Here is a 16,524-nt window from a genome sequence, read left to right as displayed (position 1 = left end):
ACCTAAACTTAGAAGTTGAGTTGCTGAAAGAACAATTCTAAGGCTAGCTAGCAATTTGATTCTTCTGCTGTATGTGAGTAGTGTCTGTTGAGTTGGTGGTCTTATCTCACCATAACTGTTTGGATTCATGGAAGATCGATCTAATAATTCTAAAACAGCTTCCTGTCAACAATTTATGGATCCAATATCTTCAAGGTGTCTTTCTCTATACAAATTACACCTAACAAAGTTATTGAGCAAATTTAGATGACCAAAGTAAGACAAACAAACATCCATACAATGTTTCTTATCATTTAATTCTAAGTAACAGCGTAGCATTTTCCTTCTGATTCATCATTTCTCACCCAAGAGGGACAGAGAAGAGAACGAGTGAGAGGAGGTGGGACCCATATTGATAGATCTCTCCCGTTCCTCTTCCTAATATTATTCTCTATTCTAGTGACTGAATGAGATTCAGCAATGGGTTTGGATAAAAGGGACATATGTGCATTGTTGTTACTGTCTCCACTGACTTTGAAATCCATGTCAGACCACTTCATTCTAGGCAGGATTCACTCAGTAAAACTGTCTGGATTCATGGAAGATCCTTTAGACAACTCCGATACTGCTTCTTGGCAATGATTTATGAATCGGATATCTTCCATTCTGGACTTTTGCTTGTACGCATATGCTCCACTCCATTTTGCCTTTGATATACAATATACTTTACCCAAAACCATTGGATCGGAGCAATTTATGTAACTCAAGACACAGGATATCTCCACATGGTTCCATCCACTCTCTAAAACTACACTACACAGTTTATCCTCGAGAACAAACCGCTGCAAATCAAACAAAAAGATATGTGGTGTTGTAAGTGATGACAAAATTGTTTGCCCTTCTTGAAATCCAACATCTGTGCCATTAACTCGGACGTCGATTAGCATTTTTGGAGATGCGTGCCATAGGTCCTCTATTAATGCACCAAAACATACAGCCATGTTTGGGAATTCCTTTTGGAACCAGAAAGACAATGAATGTCCCTCAACATAGCGGTCAAACCATTCTGGGGTCTTATCTTCTTCCACTATGAATTTCAAGCCATCAACCTCATGTAAAGCCTGTTGCAAAAAAGATCAAGAACAAAGTTACTTCTAATATTAATGTTTATATGGAGGAAGAATTTGAGAAAACTATCTATAGAGTAATGAGTTTTCTTTTTAAGTAGTTCCTACGATAGAAGCACTACATCAGGAAAGGACAATCTATCTTTGATTTTTTTTTTTTTTGGTTCGTTCAAGTGTCCTGTCATTTTTTATCAAATAACATCATTTCATTACGTGCGTGCTGGCACCAACTTCTTTTGAAAGTAGTTCAGGATTCATCATATAGACGCAATTAAAAGAGTGAAAGAGAGAGACTAACCTGACGCAGTAAAGTTCTACGAGACTCTAAGCTCAAGTGTGGGTACCAATCAAGGTTCATCGCTGACAATTCTCTTAGGTTCGGTGGAATACCTCCAATTTTTTCAATACTTCTACAAAATGAAAGTTCTAGTTTTTCTAATTTAACAAGGTTTTTGAACGACAAAGGCAATTCTTCTATGCCACTATCATCCAAATAGACATCTTTGATATTTTCCATTGTTCCTAATATTTCTGGGAATCTTGTGAGGCTGGAGCACCCAGAAAGGTCAAGAAATTCAAGGGATGTTAACTTCATGCTTGGAAAGGTCTTGAGCTTCCAACAGTTTTTAACACTCAACCTTTTCAGTTTACCAAGAAATCCAATAGACACATGAACCTCAATTAAGTTGTTGCAGCGTTCCAAACACAATTCCCTCAAATCTGGGACTGTAGATAAGTCAGAAACTCGTCTTAAAAATTTGCAACCTCTGAAATTCATCACACTCAAAGACTCAAACTTCTGCGAGACAAGATCAAAAACAACTGAGTCTTGATAAACTGTAAGAACATCATAAAACATTAAAAACCACAAAATACTTATAATGCAACAGTCATTGCATGAACAAATTTTGATGTGCTCTTGCTTCATAATAAAGCAAAATAATGATCAAAAGGGTCAATACTCTGCATGCGTTGAGTAGCACATCCGGTTGGAGGAAACTTTCCGGCATTTTGAGGATAATTAGCTTCTTGGGGTTAAAATCAGACGGTAAAGATGGACAAGGACATCCCTTCCAATCCAACACTCTTAAACTGTTGGGGAGATGCGTGGGTCCTGTAGAAAATTATGCATTTCTGATAATAAGTATCTTAAGATTAGGCATCCTTTTGAAGGCATTTCCACTCCAATCAATCACCATATCTCCAGGCATATCTAGATTTATGGCTTCAATCTTCCCAGAACCCTTTCATACCAAGTAAGATAGTAAATCAGAAAATCTGTTAGATGTATAACGAATTGGTATTAATTTCAATAAGGATACAGTAAATCATGACCTACAAGTAAAAAGACTAATACTATGTTAGTCAAATAGTCAATGAATGGGAAGAGGAAAAAAGGGGGAGAAAAAAAGCTATGTGTGCTCTCAAAGATCCCTCGGGTACAGGATTATAGCTTAGAGAAAACCAGAGAACACTTATCAGACATTAACCTTGTTTTCGTCCAACACATTAAGAATGTCTTTATGAAACCATAACCTAGTGCGCTTTCCAGGCTCAAATGGTGATTTCTGTCGCACAATTTCTTCACCCATGGCTTGAATCAAATCATGCATAGACACCATACCATGCTTAATCTTTATCAGACACTTATCAATCAACACTTTAACACCATAATCTGGGCATATACCACGTGCGTACAAAGCACTTCTTACATATTCAAAACTGTCACCTTTAAAGCAACAAGCAATGTCAAGAAAAATTTCCTGCTCGTATTCCTCCAAGGCATCATAGCTTACCTTCAGAATTCGTTGGATCTCCCTAATTGGAATACTACGATAACTTTCTAATACGGAATTCCAATAATTTATTTCCCTACTGAACAAATTGGAACCAATAACTTCCAAAGCCAATGGAAGACCACAAGTGTCACACCTCAATTTTTTTGGAGGTAACCGGCAAGGAATATGAGAAATCTCACATTCCCGAGCCTTCTCTTTCGTAGACAATTAGTTATCAGGCACAGGTATCTTGCTAACCCAAAACATACATCTACTATAAATAAATCATATAATCAAAATGATAAACCATTTGTAGAAATTTTGACAAAGTCTCCATAGTAAATCAGACTTCCCAAAAGTTCTACAATGGCCTGCAAGTTTAAAACTGTACTTAGAGCTCTACTCCCTAGCACGAGTACATATATAGTTACATACCAATGTATCCCAAAAGACTAGGATCTAACTATAGATTCCGTGGAGCATATAACTATAAAATTAAATACATAAGTGTACTCTTAAGTTTACATTAGTTAACAACTACTCAAAATAGATTCACAGGTTCTGGATCTTCACTGAGGCTCTTCACTGCTCAGCTGGAGGGACAAGGTCTGCAGTGCTATTTGAAGCCAAAAATGATCTACCGGTGAATAACATCCCATTATAATATTTAATACGATATTAAGAATTGAAAAAAATAATAATTTAACTTTGAAAGGTAAACGGCAAGAATTGAAATTTCTATAGTATACAATCCAGAATTAAAAGGATAAGTATATACTTGAACTCATTAATCAATTAAATCAAATCGAACTTCATAATAGGACAACTTGATACATAAGAATGATATAAAATTTTATTCTATTTATTATTATTATTATTATTATTATTATTATTTTAAATCTTGTCTTTCGTAGGACCTCAACAGAACGGGATAATAAGCGCGGCCTGAAGCCACGAATACAAGCGTGAACACACAGTCCACAAGGGTGAGTAACAAATCAAGCGCAGCCGAACCCACGAAACAAGCACGGGGATGACGCCCACGAATATCAAGCGAGCTCGAGATTTCCATGGCGCGCCAAGGACTAACAGTACTGCTGTTAGTGATCAGTGTTCTGTATCTGGTCCTCCAAGAAAAACTCACAAGCATGCATGAGATCACTTCATCACTAATTTAACAAAGGAAAAAAATATATAAAGTTTTCTAATAATGGAATCCTTTACAAAAAAAATTTTTTTGGTAACAAATGATCCCAGCATGAAGGTTCTCAAATAACATTTTAAAAACTCCTGTTCGAGTTCCGAGCATAAACATTTATTAATTACAAAATGCTGATTAACATATCACAAGTGGCAATTTATTCAATATAAGAAACAAAAGTATTTCTCTAAACAACAAAACATTAAGACATTAAATAAATTAATTGGTTGATTTTTGGATTTTGCATAACAATTGAGATTTTGGATTAAAAATATACATATTTTGTGATTTCCTACTTTTGACTTGGAATTAATCTTTCCTATTTCTTTGGAAACAAGTCACATATTTTTAGAAAGATTACTTTTAGAAAGTTTTGCAATTTCTTACCTAATTTTTGTGCATATTTAATATTTAATTTTTGATTATATTTGGATATAATCTATATTAATAGATGTACTTAAATTCTTGTAGGTCAAGAAAGAGCATATAGGAAATCTAATGGTGTAAGATTGTTTCTTGAGATTTAAGTACAATCCAATGACTAATATCAAGTGGGCCAATTGATTACTAATGAGCTTGAATTTTAGATCTATAAAAATTTTCTTTTTTCCTATCAAAATAATCCCTCCAGACATGCCTAAATATCACTTTTCCTTCTCCATTCACAAAAACGGACAACTTTAACGCCAACTCTCTCCTTCCTCTCATTCACGTCACGCAACCCACCACCAATTGAATAACCATCTTCCTCTCACATTCATCTATTTCCTTGAGGCGATCCAGTTCCCATCTCCACATCATCATCAACTTTCATCAATTCATGGCCGTAGCATCAAACAATTTTGGAGGAGAAGGCAATTTGATGGCAGCTTAAGCTTATTAGGGAGACAACTTGGGAGGAGCATGGATGAGACTTGAGCCTTGGGCTAACACTTGAAGACCACAAGGGAGTGATGTTTCATTTATCTTTTTAATTCAATGACTTAAGATTATTTAGTTTAAAATAATTTTAAGTTGTATTTTGGTTGAGGCAATTTAGTTCTAGATTGTTATTTTTATTCTTGGATTGGACTGATATTTGGATTTTATTTGTGTTGAGACATTTGATGGAATTTATGTGTATGAATCTTTACATTGTTAATTGAATTTATAATTGAGTTTTCATTATGAGTTTAATTATTAGTGTGGTTTGAATTGCAAAATTTGAGTTCTTTTGCTTCTTAATTGTTTACTTAAGTTGGTTAATTATCTAATTATTTAATTAGATGATTTCAAATATAATTTTTAGAATTAATTTGAGTTATTTTCATTGGTTTTAATAAGCTTAATTAACCAACCTTATATTGTTATAAGTTCTCTGATAGCTGAAGGGTTTTTGAAATAAAGGATTCCCTTTGTTTCAAATAGGTGATTAAATTTATCAATTTCACTCTCTTATCACTTCCCTTTGGTTTAATTAACTGATTAAGATTATGAAGGTTAAATCTATGTGAATCCTAAGTTGTCCCCTCTACCATACCAGAAGAGAAACTTCTCAATTTTTACTTGTTAATTTTCTTTGTTTTCTAGTTAATTTTCTTTATTCATCATTTTTTTATTTTCCTTCTAAAAAAGTGCCCCCAAAATATTACGATGCATTCATTTAGTTTAATTTAATTTTCATATAAATTTTAGGACATTTGCATCTTGCATTTGGAATTAGAATTTTGCATTTTAGCTTATCTCCAATTTATTACATTTTTTTTTATCACCTAAATTTTTACCTAAAAAAACCTATAACTTGCTTCTTGGAAGTAATGACCTAGGTCGATCCTAAACTACAAATTGATTAGGACCTACTTTAATTGAGTGTTTTAACGACAAAGACAAAAGCATCATTAGGAACTCTCCTCAATCCCCTAAAGTCCAAAAACAAAATATTACTACTCAAGTCAAAATTTATATAAAAGTTTTAACAATAACTAGATAGATAAAACTTCAAGAACTATCTAAAATCAAAATTCTAACAACTATAGAACTCACTATTTTGACTCCCAATTCAAAGAGCTCTTAGAGGATGGGCATTACACTTTTAAATTTATCTCACAAGATTTACCGTATCGGGTGCCATTTTTAACATAACATTCTCATCTAAATAAACCCAACGCACAAGAGAGCAATTTAACTTGGTCCTAAAATGACAAATCACGTTTTCATGTTGATCTCCAGTTCTCCCGTTACTTGAATACCATCAACATTGCAAGCATAAACTCCAACTACTCACGTTACAGCCCACAATTCACCATTGTCATCAATCTTTCAACCCATCAAAGATCATGTAATCATTCAAACTCATCCACCGAATAAGCATCTTGGCTCAATAGATAAAGCATGACTTCTAAGCAAACCTTTTTCCCCAAACATTTCTACAAACACCTTGTATGCAATAATAATTAAACAAGATGACCAAGCATATTAATCCACCGTTCCAACCTTAATAAACTTCATAACAGCCACAACAAACCAAAAATTTCACAGCCTAACACAATTATAAACATTAAATCCAAAACAGAGGAATAACATGTAAGAGAACTAACTTATCTCCATCACCGACAGCAGCAGACTAAGAATCTAGAGTAGATGAAGATAAAGATCGCATCAATGGTCAAACAAGAGTAAAAAAAGACAAACCAAACCTTCTAATCACCAAAAAAAAACAAACAAAGCAAGCAACAAAGATGGTACAGTGAAGCTGGAAAAATTCAGAACTAAAGCAAGCCAAAAGAATCACAATGCCATAACGGCGACGGCAACTTTGACGGCAAGGAATGGTGGGAGGAGCGATAAACCAAAGGAGGGAGAGTGGAGGGTTAGGGTTTGAAGTTCATGAGTCATTCTCTCAGTTCCTCCTCTCTCTCCTCAAAGTGAAAGCACCGGAAGAGAAAAAAAATTAACGCAGCAATCTCTCTATTTTTTTTAACAGGGGTATTTAAGTAATTTTTCTGTAAAACTGAGCAAAAATAAATTCTCCTTCAAATAGGGCCGAGGTTCTAACCTAGAACCTCTAGCCTCCTTAGCTACCTTTGTTACCATCTATCTCCAAGCTTTGTTCAATACTCAAGCTACAACAATTAATATAAGTATTAGTTAATTTATTAAGAAAATTTCAAGATATCACAACAAGCATAGAATATCACATTGTTTAAAGTGTCCATGTAACTTGCATCAACTCTACTGTGCTTAAAGGCATGCCATTTAAGCAATTCAAGACCTTCTTCTCTATTTAAAAAGTCTACCTCATAAATTCCTTCAACACCATGGCTTACTAGCAAATGCTTATCCCTTGTTGTTACAATGATTCTACTACCAGAACCGAACCAATCAAGTCCCCCAGCAATTGCTTGTAATGGCTTTAGCTTATCAACATCATCAAGAACAAGGAGAACCTTCTTTTTGTGGAGCCTATGCTTTATTATTGGAATTCCTTTATTAACATCTCTTAATTTGACGTCTTCCTCCAGCATTTCAGAAAGAAGTATTTCCTGGAGATACACTAGGCCATGATTAATTGAATTTTCTCTGACATCAGCAAGAAAACAAAACCCTTCAAATGAGTCCACAATCAAACTGCATACTGCTCGAGCAATTGTTGATTTTCCTATTCCACCAGTGCCAGATATTCCTACCATTTGGACCCCTTCACTAGATTCAACATCGAGAAGAGAATTTACTTTTTGCACTTGATACTCAAGTCCAACTAGATAATCAGCAATATGTAAAGGCTTTCGGTTGATTCTCCTAGTGACTTCTTTAACAATCGCTTTGATAAAAGCATATTCATATTGATACCTACACCAATAACAAATTTTTTGAAAAAATCAAACTAAGTGCATGTGCATCAAATCAATATTGTGCTCATGTCATATCATAGATTATACCAAATGCATCGTAATAAGCATTCGGAGACAAAACATCCCAATGTAAGATTCAAACACTTTAGATTGTGCAATGTTCATGATTCTAGGCCTCAGTTAGTTGTTTATAATATGTGTTTGTAAGTACATGCATTTGTATGCACAAGAATGATTATCAAATAAACGAAGAGAATATATTATTAGCCAAAATCAATTCATGCTCTGTTTCCATTTTTTTCTTTCAAGACACATAAGAGCTACAGAAAATAATATAGCATTTCAAACTTTTGAAAGTCATAATTTGTGTTGCAGCCTTCTTAGATTTTAATTTGGTAGGAACAATCAATATCAAATAGACAAATAAACGATGCAAAGCAAATGAGAGGCAATGTATACATACCCAGGTTTGAAATGGAGACCCGAGAGATTAGCAGCATCTTGTAGAGCCGACCTCCATTTTTGCAGCTTCTCCTTGTCATTTTGAAACCTCCTTCCATGCTGAGCAAATACTTCTCGATAATTTTTTCTTTGATGGCGTACTTCTGATGGATCCACGTTATAAAAAATGGGCAAAACCAATCTACCTTTTTTATTTATATGCTCAAGAATGTGAACAAGCTCATCTAAGCAAAATGTAGAGGAAGCATAATTTCTACAGAAAATAGTAATAGCCATTCTAGACTCTTGGATTGCTTTGAGAAGTGATGGTGTAATCTTTTCTCCTTTTCTAAGCCTTTCATTGTCTAAAAAAGTATGGATACCTTTTTGTTGTAAAGCCTCGTAGAGGTTTCTAGCAAAACCAAAGCGGGTATCTTCACCTCGGGAATTGAGAAAGACATCATAAGTCCACCCATAAGAGAAAGAAGAGGAAAATGGTGATTGCTGAGCCATCGTAGCTGGTAGAAATGATCCTCGACCTGCTGGGGAAAGAACACAAATGCCAGTGCTTTAAAAGTCTAATATCTTTTTCCTTCCCAACTGTATCGATTTTGTATGGCATAGAAATTCTAACAAATCACGACGCATAAATTTCTGAGACTCGTGTGTTACGCTAGTATAACAATCGCTGGAAGCGGACCAAAGAAATGATTAGCAATAGAAAATCAAGTCGACAAAATCCTACTTTCATCAGCACAGAATCTGAGGACTTATCTAGTAGAACGAGAAGATCAAGTCAACAAGATGGTTTTTCTCTTAATTTTCCAATGATCAAGTCAACAGAATGGGTATGAAATAGAAACGCATTCACAAGGAAATGACATGTAACAAAATAAATTAGTATAGATTATATCCCCAGTCTGAAGCTGAAGACGCAAATAAGAAATTTTGCCCCAAATTCTCGGCCACCAAACATTAAACCACTAGGAGATTGGGGTAGTATTGAAGTAGAATTCAAGAAACAAACCTTTTGGCGTTGGATGAACGTGCAGTCAATTCAGTGACGACAATGAATTTTGATTTTCAATAGCCTACGTCTAATTTCTCGGGCATTTAAGCATAGTCTGACTTTTTTGCATTTTCTATTTCTTTCATATCAACTATGGCCCGACACGGAAAGGTGACTGCATCCAGGAGGCATCTCATCAAACATCATCTGGCCAACCAATCTGCCAAACTAATGTCTTCTCTTTGCGCATGATGTTGACGTCCCAGTCCAGCAACTGTAAACTCCTAACTTCACTAACCAGATCAAAAGAAGAGGGGGAAAAAGAAAAAACGAGAAGTGTGTATCTGAATGTGTGAGATTGTAATCTTCACTTGAATCAGCAAGAAACTTAGGACAGCAAGGGGGAGAATATGTAGAATTCAATTGCATTCAGATTCTCACCATGCCCTCCATATCAAGCAGCATTTGCGACCGAAAATCCTCGTCCACTTCCCTTTCCTTATGGATCTGGTTCAAGAAATTTTGTCTTGGACGTTCCACGTTGACCTTTCCGTGATGGAACTTGACAGAAATTTTCTCCTCAGATGCAAAGGAACAATATGGCTATGGAGTTCTTTTATGATCATTTGACTTGAAAATGTTGAATGTCGATAAAAGACACGTGCACTCATCAATTATTACATGCACATATTTAAATCATTAATTAATGTCAAGTTACCTCAATTTTTATATTTAAAAAGTTTAAATTTAATCTTCCTAAGATGTTAGTTTTTCACACTAAGCCTTCTCCCAACTGCCATTAATTTTATGTTAAGATAGTGACGACAGATTAATGAGAATAACATAGCTTTAACATATCATTTTGATAAAACAACAAAGTCTTGTCCCGTTACATGTCATTTTAATGAGTTAATAGTTTTATGATAATTATATATTTTTTATATAAGATTAAAATATCAATTTTGTTACTCCTCAGGTCTTTAATATAAAACTTATTTAATTAATTTGATTAGATTAAATAAGTTAGGTAAGTTAGTTAATTATACGAAACATGATATGTTTTTTTTAAATATTATAATCATCTTTCTTAATATTCTCTCTCCCTCTTTTACTTGAATGTGGCTGAGGGAGTATCCATAGAGATAATTTAGAAAAAACTGATAAATATAAAAAAATAGGTTTTATATTTAGAATTAAAATCAACTCAACAATTAGATCCTATATTAAGAATATGAGGAGTATTTAAAAAAATAAACCCTGGGTCCTTTCGCATCTCCTTGCGGCAGCCTAACATGAATAAAAATTCTTGTGCTTGCTCCGTCACCAATTTACCCTACAAACTAGATATTCTCTCTCGATGGGAGGTAGTAGCTAACACTGGCTCTACGCATTGCTACGTCCACACCAATATGAAACTTCTACTTCTTCGCACGCTGCCCTGGTCCTTAATATTATACTACTCCTCCGGTCCTTAATATAAAACTCATTTAACTAATTTGATTAGATTAAGAAAGTTAAGTAAGTTTGTTAATTATAAGAAAAATGACACATTTTTCCTAAAACATCATAATTATTTTTCTTAATACCCCTCTCCCTCTTCTACTTGATTATAGTTGAGAAAGTATCCATAGGGGTAATTTAGAGAAAATTGATAAATATAAAAAATTGGTCTTATATTTAATATCAGAACCAACTCAAGAATTGGGTCATATATTAAAGACCGGAGGAATATTTCGGATTATTAATATAAGAGTTAGTTGACTAATTTGAATATATTAAAAAAATTACTTAGTAAATAGGTTTTATTTTTCTCAAAATACTATTACTAATCATGTATACAAGCCAGAACTACTATGTAATGAAACTTTTAACATATGTAATTATTACAAAGACTACCTTAAAAAAAACAGAAAAATATGAGAGACAAAGTGGATTAGGGTTTTATATTTAAGATTAAATTGTAACAATAACAAAGAATTTTTTTTTCTTTTTTGGTGTGAATAATAGCTTTCACCACGGGGTAGAGGAGGCTTGGAAAGAATCTTTCTTCGGTATGACGATATGTGGAACACAGTTCTTTTTTTCTTTCAGGATTGAAAGTCAAGTGATCCTGCCGCAAGGAGGCGCACAGAGATTGAGAGTTTGATTTTTTTTTGATAAATCATATTAAAATAACATTTTAACCCTTATGCAAAACATATATGATTATCATAAAATTATATTAGCTAGTAGAGATGTCGTGTAGCATGCTATGTCATCCGACGCGGCAATTAAAAAAAATTAACGGTAAGGAGCTTAATATCAAAAATTAAAACATCACGAGGTTAAATTTTTTTGGACCTTGATCACAAGGATGAATTTGAACTTTGAATCATCACGGAGTTATATACAGTTGACCTTGAGGAGTTTTGTAAATTTTAACATTCCTTTGAATCATCAAAAATTTAAGTGATGAATCTTAACATACCTTGTTTCCCTCTAAAACTTGAAGAATATCTTCATGAAACCACAATCTAGTGCATTTGCCTAGTTCATTTGGTGATTTTTGCCGAACAATTTCTTTGCCTATATCTTGAATCAAACCATGCATTGTAACACGGCCATTGTCAATCTTTATGAGGCATTTATCAATCAACACCTTAATACCATAATCTGGGCATATGCCACGAGCATACAGAGCACTTGTGACATATTCCAAGCTGTCACCTTTAAAGCAACAAGCAATATCAAGAAAAATTTCCTTCTCAAATTCGTCCAAGGCATCATAACTCATTTTGAGTGCCTGTTGGATCTCTCTGTTGGGAATTCTTCGATAATTATCTAATGCAGAATTCCAATCATTGATTCCCCTATTGAACAAGTTGGAACCTATAACTTCCAAAGCCAATGGAAGTCCACCAGCATAGAGTACTACATTGTTTAACATGTCCATAAAACTTGGATCAACTTTATTTTCTCCAAAGGCACTCCATTTAAGTAGTTTAAGAGCTTCATTTTCATTTAAACTCTCTACTTCATAGATTCTTTCAACACCATGTCTTGCTAGTAAATGTTTATCCCTTGTTGTTGCAATGATTCTACTTCCAGAACCAAACCAATCAAGTGCCCCAGCAATGGCTTGCAATTGCCTTGTCTCGTGAACATCATCAAGAACGAGAAGAATTTTCTTTCTGTGAAGCCTCTGTTTCATTATTGGAATTCCTTGATTGATGTCAACGAAGTTGAGATCTTCCCCAACCAGTTTAGAAAGAAGCATTTTTTGGAGGTATGCTAGGCCGTGCTTTTGTGAATTTTTGCTGACATTAGCAACAAAGCAAAAGGCTTCAAATGAATCAGTAATTAAATTGCATACTGCTCTAACAATTATTGTTTTGCCTATTCCACCCATTCGACAAATCCCTACCATTAGGACCCATTCATTAGATTCAACATCTAGAAGAGAATTTACTTTGCGTACTCGATGCTCAAGTCCAACTGGAAAATCAGCAATGTGTAAAGGCTTGCGGTTAATTCTTCTACAGACTTTTACAATCCTTTCAATTAAATCACATTCATGTTCTTGCCTGTCCCATCACAAAATGATATGAAATATTAATTTCAATCTAAATAGTTTACTAAAATTTAAAATTTATTCCAAATGCATCAAATCAAACACTTGAACCCAATGCACCCCTTCAAATATAATACTGGCACTCCTCAGATTTCGCAGCGTCTATACTTCTTAAAGTTTCTTAGATATTAATACAGATGATACCAACTTCAAAGTAAACTAAGCCAAAATAAGAACATGCTCTTTTTCCCCCTTATGAAATTCATATTCTAAAAAGGCCTGATTATTGTTTGACTTTTATCAAACACGGAAGCAACAACTATATCTGACAAAATGCAAGCCTTTTAATCACCTGAAATTTTTTAATTGAGTTGTATTTGTATCAATGTTTAATGCTTAACGATCATCAATATCAAAAGGATGGGTTAAAGTTTGCAAAGCAAAAGAGGGGTGAAGTACTCAAATACCCGGGTTTGAAATCAAAACCAGCAATATCAGCAGCATCTCGCAGAGCCTGCTTCCATTTCTGCGTCTTCTTCTGATCATTGTTGAACCCCTGCTCATGTTGAGTAAATGCTTCTTTGTAGTTTCCTCTTTGATGTCGCACATCCGATGGTTCAACATCATAGAAAATTGGCAAAACCAGCTGACCTTTTTTCTTTCTGCACTCAAGGATGTGAACAAGCTCATCTAAACAAAATGTTGAAGAAGCATAATTCTTGGAGAAAATTGTGATGGCTATTGTAGACTCTTGGATCGCTTTAAGAAGAGATGGAGTCATCCCTTCTCCTCTTCTTAGCCCGTTGTTGTCTATAAAAGTATGAATACCCTTTTGGTGCAGAGCTTTGTAGAGATTTATTGTAAAATCAAAGCGAGTATCTTCATCTCTAAAATTAAGAAACACATCATAAGTCCATCCATAAGTGAGAGAAGAGGAGGAAAATGGTGATTGCTCTTCTATGATAGCTAATTGAAAATGGATGTTATCGTGTAGGTTGTGAAGCAGAATCTTCACTGAGGAAGGGTCTTGCTTATAGTCTGTTCTTTAGCAATGGATTTTAAAGAAAACCATGGTCGAATATTAAGCAACTACCTAAGCATAATTAATATTTTAATCCCTCTATTGTTCTTAGTAAAACAAAATTGTGCGTATAATATCATAGACGGGGAAAAGCTGGCAGGATACCAGCTCATGCAAAAATATATAAATGTCTTTAGTCAATAGTCAATACTTCAGGGATCTGTTTAACTTGATTTATTATTTAATAAATAATATTCGCATTATTTATTCTAAAAATTATTACTCATATCTAGTACTACATTATTTAGTTTTGAATTTTATCACTGTATATATGCAACTAGACACGAGTTTTTTTATTTTGTAATTATATTGTTCATAATTATGAATAATATACCTTGTTGTGACAGGAAAGATGTGTCTCGTTAAATATTTTATACAATATATTGACATATTAAAATATTCATTTATTTTTTTACTCATATGGAGAATCTTTTTCACCATCTTTTACTCAGAGAATTAATGAATAGTGAGTAGAAGAAACTCCAATCATTAAATCTTGTAATACTAATATATTGATTTCAAGGTCTTGTTTGGTTGTGTATTTTATCTAAGCCTTGCTACGCTTAAGACATGGTGTATTTTTATTGTTGTTTTGTTTTTGCTTTCTTAACTCAAGAATGTGGTCTCTGTGCTTGTGATTCTGTGAAATGAGTATGGAATTTCCAGGCAGGAAAATGATACTCATGGATTGACAACCAAATTCGGATTAAATATTTAAATTAGTACTTTAATCCCTTAATTTTATTCCAAATTTTTAAGTTAGTCTCTTAACAACCACTTATGATGAACTACCAATATGTTCCACCACAATGGTTGGCTCCTGCCTTGGTAAAACTACCAATATGATGGTCTTTAAAAATTAACAATCAACTAATTGATTTCACATGACCCCCCAGGGAACAATTGTTAAATTATAAAAGTTAGGTCAAACAAATATCTTAATCCCTTATTTTGGAGACAAAGATGATGAACGTTAGAGGAAAATACTCTGCCCGTCAGGGGACAAAGTCAAACTCCAAGAAGAGTTCTTAAAATATCAACTCTTAAAGGGTTAATAAGCTTTTGTTTTTAATATAAGAGCTAATTAACTAATTTGAGTAGATTAAGAAAATTAGTTAAGTTAGTTATTTATAATAAATAGGCATTGTCTTTCTTAAAATACCCTTACTAATTATGTATATGAACAAAGACTATTATTTGTACAATGATTACTTTGAGGAAAAAAATGAATGAATATGAGAGCTAAAGTATATCAGGATCTTATATTTAGAACCAAATTGAAAGTCAAACAAACTCTTATATTAAAAATTAGAGGCGGTAATATTTTCTGTTCATCCTTTTTCCCTTCCTTTTCTCTTGTACAGACTACAGATAACAAGTTTCCATTAGCTATATGATTTATGAATTTGGATAATTCGTTTTAAGGATTTCATTATTGATGGTATTGAACTTTTCACTCGTAATCTTCACTTCTAGAACTATTTTGACTTAGAAGCTGAGTTGCTGAAGAAAAATTAGAAAACTAGCTAGCAATTTGATTGATTTGGGTAAACAACAGTTCGTGGCGCTATGTTTCTTTTCTCTATAGCAAGAGCTTCATGTAAGAAGCTCAATTAATAGATATCAGAGTTTGCCGAATCCCTTCCCCCATGAAAAAAGAGGACCAGAATAGTCATATATATGGCAATATCAGACACCATACACCAACTTATAAGAAAATTTCACGAAACAGAACATAGAAATTTGGACACAGCTACCATAACCATCCTAACTAATGGCTAAATCAAAGCTTCCAAGAACTCGAGAGATAAAAAGATGCAATCGTCAATTTCCAGCGGCAAGAGCAAAACTGCAGCTACCAACCAAGGCGAAGAGATATGCTATAGGAGCCAACTCCAAAATGGGCAATCACAAGCAGTTAATGAAACCACCATTGTTATCATTAACATGGAACCACAAACACAGTTGTAGATCTATCAGCATGGTATGGGCCAGCAGCAAACCTCTTGAAATATCTTCACAGCGTAACGCTGCGTGATGAAAAATCCATCAACAATGTCTCACCATAACTGTTTCCATTCATGGAAGATCGATCTACTAATTCAGGAACAGCTTCCAGGTTACGACTTCTAAATAGAATATTTTACAATAGGTCTTTCTGTATCCATAGTGCATCCAACAAAGTTATTGAACAAATTTAGATGAACCAAGTGACGAAACAAACATTTACGCAGTGTTTCTTAGCATATAATTCTTAGTGACAGCTTGGCATTTTCTTTCTCGTCCATCCATCCTTACTTATCCACCAGGCACAGTGAAGAGAAGGAGTGAAAGGAGGGGGGATCCATATTGATAGATCTCTCTTATTCCTCTTTCTTTTTCTCGATTCAGTAATGGGTTTGGATGAAAGGGACACGACTGCATCGTTGCTGACTCTGACATTGATGTGGGAACATTTCATTCTACGCAGGGCTAGCTCAGCAAAATTGTCTGGATTCATGGAGGATTCACGCAATAGCTCGGGTACT

General features: G+C 34.1%; 2 protein-coding genes and 1 pseudogene across 2 annotated transcripts; all 3 read right to left on the bottom strand.

Annotated features, from left to right (window-relative positions):
- Positions 1-551: 551 nt before the first annotated feature.
- LOC114741746 (TMV resistance protein N-like) lies at positions 552-8,869 on the bottom strand (annotated as a pseudogene).
- Positions 8,870-11,823: 2,954 nt separating this feature from the next.
- LOC114741745 (TMV resistance protein N-like) lies at positions 11,824-12,771 on the bottom strand. The gene has a single exon (XM_028930002.1). It carries the CDS (start codon positions 12,769-12,771, stop codon positions 11,824-11,826), a length of 948 nt encoding a protein of 315 aa, XP_028785835.1.
- A 556-nt stretch (positions 12,772-13,327) lies between these two features.
- LOC114741744 (TMV resistance protein N-like) lies at positions 13,328-16,496 on the bottom strand. The gene is made up of 2 exons (XM_028930001.1): positions 16,295-16,496; positions 13,328-13,953 (listed from the first exon to the last, which is right to left on the bottom strand). The coding sequence occupies exons 1-2, from the start codon at positions 16,494-16,496 to the stop codon at positions 13,328-13,330; spliced, it is 828 nt and encodes a 275-aa protein (XP_028785834.1).
- Between the last annotated feature and the right edge of the window lie 28 nt (positions 16,497-16,524).

Source organism: Neltuma alba, unplaced genomic scaffold (assembly GCF_004799145.2).
Source record: "Neltuma alba isolate B1F8T4 unplaced genomic scaffold, ASM479914v2 tig00003512_pilon, whole genome shotgun sequence".
Lineage (NCBI taxonomy): Eukaryota > Viridiplantae > Streptophyta > Magnoliopsida > Fabales > Fabaceae > Neltuma > Neltuma alba.
The sequence above is the reverse complement of the archived record's forward strand: the minus strand, read 5'-3'. Positions and strand labels throughout refer to the sequence as shown.

Excerpts from the sequence above, each read along its gene's own strand:
- LOC114741745 (XM_028930002.1), bottom strand. The coding sequence starts at position 12,771 with ATGGTAGGGATTTGTCGAATGGGTGGAATAGGCAAAACAATAATTGTT.
- LOC114741744 (XM_028930001.1), bottom strand. The coding sequence starts at position 16,496 with ATGAATCCAGACAATTTTGCTGAGCTAGCCCTGCGTAGAATGAAATGT. Across the intron at positions 13,954-16,294 it reads TCACTGTGCCTGGTGGATAA|ACTATAAGCAAGACCCTTCC; the intron begins GTAAGGATGGAT and ends GCTAAAGAACAG.